At 38.4% G+C, this 5,278-nt stretch overlaps 1 protein-coding gene across 2 annotated transcripts in view; it reads left to right on the plus strand.

The window, feature by feature from the left end:
* LOC138972401 (uncharacterized) overlaps positions 1-3,739 on the plus strand; it is a 34,616-nt gene extending 30,877 nt beyond the window's left edge. Inside the window, exon 6 of one of the 2 annotated variants that reach the window (XM_070345060.1) lies at positions 3,454-3,739. In XM_070345060.1, the coding sequence (XP_070201161.1) occupies positions 3,454-3,458 (5 nt within the window). In that variant the 3' untranslated portion in view covers positions 3,459-3,739. The remainder of the gene's footprint in view (positions 1-3,453) is intronic. The other variant, XM_070345059.1, reaches the window with a different exon arrangement.
* Positions 3,740-5,278: the final 1,539 nt, after the last annotated feature.

Here is a 5,278-nt window from a genome sequence, read left to right on the forward strand (position 1 = left end):
AACTGAATGCACTGCATTTTTTCACAATGACCGTAGTCCGCCGCTTGTGCAAAACGGCATGAAACTGACGAGCCTGTTTAGCGCGGTAGTGGTTTCGCTGTGCTGCATAGCACGCTTTGATGTACCTCTCTTCGTTTTAACTTTCTGAGCGTGTTTTTAATCCAAACATATCATACCTATATGTTTTTGGAATCAGGAACCGACAAGGAATAAGATAAGAAAACATTAAATCGATTTCGGAAATTTAATTTTGATTATATTTTTTTATATTTTTAATCTTTAGAGCTTGTTTTTAATCCAAATATAACATATTTATATGTTTTTGGAATCAGGAATTGATGAAGAATAAGATGAACGTAAATTTGGATCGTTTTATATAAAAACAAAAATTATTACAATTTTCAGATTTTTAATGACCAAAGTCATTAAATATTTTTTAAGCCACCAAGCTGAAATGCAATACCGAAGTCCGAACTTCGTCTAAGATTGCTTTACAAACATTTCAATCAATTTGATTAAAAAAAAAGGGGGTATGACGTCATCAAAAGTATTTATCGAAAACAAAAACAACGTCCGGGGATATCATTCCCAGGAACTCTCATGTCAAATTTCATCCAGATCGGTCCAGTAGTTTTGTCTGAATTGCACTACACACACACACGCACAGACAGACAGACAGACAGACACACACACACACACACACATACACACACACACACACACACACACACACACACACACACACACACACACACACACACACACACACACACACACACACACACACACACACCACGACCCTCGTCTCGATTCCCCCGCTATGTTAAAAAAAAATATATATATATTTTCTTCAAAACTGCCGTGATTGAATTGTTCATCTACAATCTCAGAGGCTCCGTAGCATATGATTCAATTGTTGCAATCGTGAGTCACTGACCTCTACATTTTCTCGGAATCACCTATCATATTCTGAGAAACATCAGGTCGTGGGAAAAAAACAAAAGGGCTTAGAAACACCACGCATCTACTACAACCGATGGCTACTACATACTTGTACAGTGGAACATGCCCTCCAGACCACCTCTCGATCAAGACCACCTGCCCATTAAAGGTGGTCGTCTACATTTTTGCTTTTTTTCAATAATCTTATGGTTAGATTTCGCTAAAAAGTTATGTCAGATGATGAATGAACCATGAGGAAAAAAGTTATAGAAAAAAAAATATATGTAAAAAAATATTTTATTCTTGGGTAGCGTGACTCACGCTTCCAATATTTTGTTTTCTGTTTGCTGAGAACATGGGCTTTGCCTAAAAATACTGACTGCACGGGATTTGAGAGGAGTTTTGCGCTTGGCATTTTCCAAATAAGGATATCCTACTATGAGTACTACGCTGGAATACTACAATGAATTTCCAAACGGCTACACTGGCTTCGTCTTTCCTGATCGAAAGGGGGTGTATTGTTGATATTTGTAGATAATAGACTCTTCATGTTAATGGCCAAATGGCGATTTCGGTATAAACATGTAGACAAGGACCTTTGAGACCATCCTTAAGGATCCCCGACGGTTTTTACGACTATATCAATCACCTGTCTAAAGAGATCACCTGTCTAAAGAGACCACTTTTGCTCAGTCCCTTGGGTGGTCTTTTTAGACAGGTTCGACTGTATGAGATTTACTTGTGCAATTACCAAATATGTGACCCTCCACGACGGAATGAGTCGCATGTCACCTCGCGCTGTTCTGCGCGAGGCTTAATATAAGTCCGGGGAGTGTCTGGTAACAGTGTGAGGGTTGTTGTGACGCGTTTTGTCAAAATGTAAAACATTTTACAAAACGCGGGGCGCACCCCGTGTTTTGTCAAAACATTTTTACAAAACGCGGGGCGCGCCCCGTGTTTTGTCAAAACATTTCACACTTTGTTACAAAACACGGGGCGCGCCCCGCGTTTTGTAAAAACGTTTTGACAAAACGAGTGGCGCGCCCACAAGACCCCTTATCTTCTTTGAAATTGGAAGTCAAGAAAACTTAGAATCTTCACCATCAAATAATTTCCAAATTGTGTGTCTGTCTGTTTGTATGCTACTCATGCAAATCCACAGTTCAATTAAAAGTCATTTATTTCCTTTTACCCCGATTATTTAAAATATCCTGAATGAAGACCAATATTTGTTTTTGTGTGTTGGTTTGCTTGATAGTTTGATTTGTTGCAATTAAAGGGACAATCAAACAAAAGTCTTTAGGATCATTACATTGTCAGTGGGCATGAATCGTCGCCACCCCCCCCCCCCCAAAAAAAAAAAAGAAAAATCTGCAAGATGCATTGTTTTGCTTATCTTATAGTCTGCTTTTTCACATTTAAAGGGGTTTCCAGCGGGAGTCAGTGAGAACATAATTTTAAGTCATATAAATGTAAACAAAGATTTTCTGAACGAATATTTTTTTTAGTGTGCGTGTTTGTGTTGCCTTGTGTGATAGCCTGATTTTGCTTAGTTAAATGGACATCAAAGCGGAAACAAATTTGATAATTTCAACGTCATATAAAATGTAAACAAAGATCTTCTGATCAAAAACAACATCTGCTTCTTTGTATATATATGTGGGATAGTTTCATTTTGGTGTTAGTTAAAAGGACATCCAAGCGGAAGTCAATGGGGCCATTTTAAGGTTATATAAATTGTAAACAACGATCTTCTGAACGAAGAATTTTTTTTTTTTGCTTCTGTAATAGTCTGAATTCTCGCAGTTAAAAGGACATTCAGATAAAAGTCATTTTGTTCAATTTAACTCAAAATGTAAATATCCTGAATGACGACCATTTTGTTTTTGTGTTCTGGTTTGCTTGATAGTCTTATTTTTTGCAGTTAAAGCGACAATCAAGTGGAAGTCAGTTGCCATTAATCGTCGCCGAAATAAATGAAATTTTCTGCACGATGCATTATTTTGCTTGTGTTATAGTCTGCTGTTTTGCGTTTAAAGGGGTTTTCCAGCGGGAGTCAGTGATATGATAATTTTAACGTCATATAAATGTAAACAAAGATTTTCTGAACGAATAGCTGTAAAACTGAAACTGGATGATAGCCCAGAATTCTAGGGTTATTACATTTTGACAAAACGCGTGTTTGAGCCCCCTGCGTTTTGTAAAAAGTTTTTACATTTTGACAAAACGCGTTAGAACAAGGGTCACCTTAGTCACAGGCTTATAACTTAAACAGTGTTTGCTCTTTTCTAAAACGGTTTTCCCCACTGGATAAAGCATACAAAACGCGTTAGGAAAATGTAAAAATATGAAAACCATGCAAAGGTGACATGCGACTCATTCCGTGGTGGAGGGTCACACATGGCTTAATTTGATTTTCACTTTCGAAACATTGTGACAGATACATAGATGTCACAGCCACATGTGATAATGACTTGTTTATAAATAAGTGTTCCAACATCTTGTTTCCAGTGTAAGCGGATGTTTGGCCGTCAATGAACGTATTCACAAAATCAAAGGGAGCAAGAAGGACGTTCTTGTTTCTGTGACAACATCAGCCAGTCCACGTGCCGTGAATCGTCCGACAAGGAACACCTGTAGGCCAATTTCAACAACATGAGTATTGAAGTATGGGTCTGTCGCGATTAATACACGCGCTTTGTGTACGCAATTGCCATGTAAGTAAAGAGAATCGTTTTGTGAAACTGGTTCTGTGTTATGTAAATGCACGACATTCTGCGATTCTGTGCGTGCGTATGTGTGTGTGTGTGTGTATGTGTGTGTGTGTGTGTGTGTGTGTGTGTGTGTGTGTGTGTGTATGTATGTGCGTGTGTGTGTGTGTGTGTGTGTGCGTGCGTGCGTGCATGCGTGTGTGTGTGTGCGGGCGTTCGTGCGTGCGTTCGTGCGTGCGTGTGTGTGTATGTGTGTGTGTGCGTGTGTGTGTGTGTGTGTGTGTGTGTGTGTGCGTTTGTGTGTGTGTGCGTTTGTGGTTATGACCGGTTCGTGTGTGCGTGAGCTCGTTGGAGTGTGTGCGTGCTTGCGTGCGTGAGCACGTGTGTGCTTCGATGCAAACAGAAAACGGTTTTTCTTTTATTGTTATATGATTGTCTACCATAATTTACCATTATTATTTTGACATTATTTTAAACTTGTTATATTGCAATCGTCCGCCAAATTTAATTTGCTTTTAAGAGTACGCTCATAAGCCCAGCTTGTTGTGCTCCATGTTCCTTATTTCATGAATGCGGCAATATTCTAATGAAATGTACCGAATAAACGTGTTTAAACCAAACGGTTCTCAATAATAGACATAATCAAAAAACAAGAAAGGTAATGTGTTGGAACGTTTGTTATTGACAAAACATTACGTTACAATCACAAATATATCGACCCAACGGTCTTTTAAGTGCACAGGCAAAGGATAAGTAACAATAACTTAGCTTTCTTGTTACTTAGTGTTTGTCTGTGCAATTATTGGACCGTTGGGTTGATATATTTGAGATTGTAACGTATTGTTTTGTCAATAGCAAACGTTCCAACAAATTACCTTTCTTGTTTTTTTATTCTGAATTTTGGAACGTTGGCATGTCTCTTTGTTTTCGGATTTGCTCAAAAATAGACGTTTTCCGGAAACAAGTATGTCAGGATTTGCAATTGGTGGCAGATTTGCGCTCCGTTTATCTCTTACAAACAGAAAAGAACGTGGTCGACAAGTTGAAAACACGGTCGCAGCAAATAACTGACTCCGATTTATATGTGACGCAGTGTCCGCTCCAGATGAACCCATTTCTTTTCAAAATATGCACACCTGAGTTTTAAATGTGTGACGGCGATGCTGACTCGCTTGCCACAGGTGATAGTCGACAACTAGTTTTGCCTGAGGTCACGTGAGTTTTGCTTGAGGTCGAGCTCCGTATGGGGAACTTACAAGCGTGCAATGATATAGGAAGTTAATTGTAGGTTGTTGTTTTTTCCCGCAATTTTATGTGTAAAATAATTTAGACATAATCCGGGATTTTTTTTTTTTGAGACATAAAATCCATGTTTGTATAAACTTCTTTTTTTTCTGAACAACGAAGTGACTGTGGTAAGATGAACAAAGTTAAAAAAAAACCAAAGGATTACTGTACTCACCGATACAAAGACGACACAAGACGATAACGAATGTTCGCTTTTGGAAACTGAGTACAGTAACCCTTTTTTTTAACCTCCTTTTTTTTCAACGGAATGAGTTTATATATGTATCGGTCAAACAGCCTGCAATTCTGTCTTGTTCATGTACTTTTGTTTTGTTATG

Source organism: Littorina saxatilis, linkage group LG8 (assembly GCF_037325665.1).
Source record: "Littorina saxatilis isolate snail1 linkage group LG8, US_GU_Lsax_2.0, whole genome shotgun sequence".
Lineage (NCBI taxonomy): Eukaryota > Metazoa > Mollusca > Gastropoda > Littorinimorpha > Littorinidae > Littorina > Littorina saxatilis.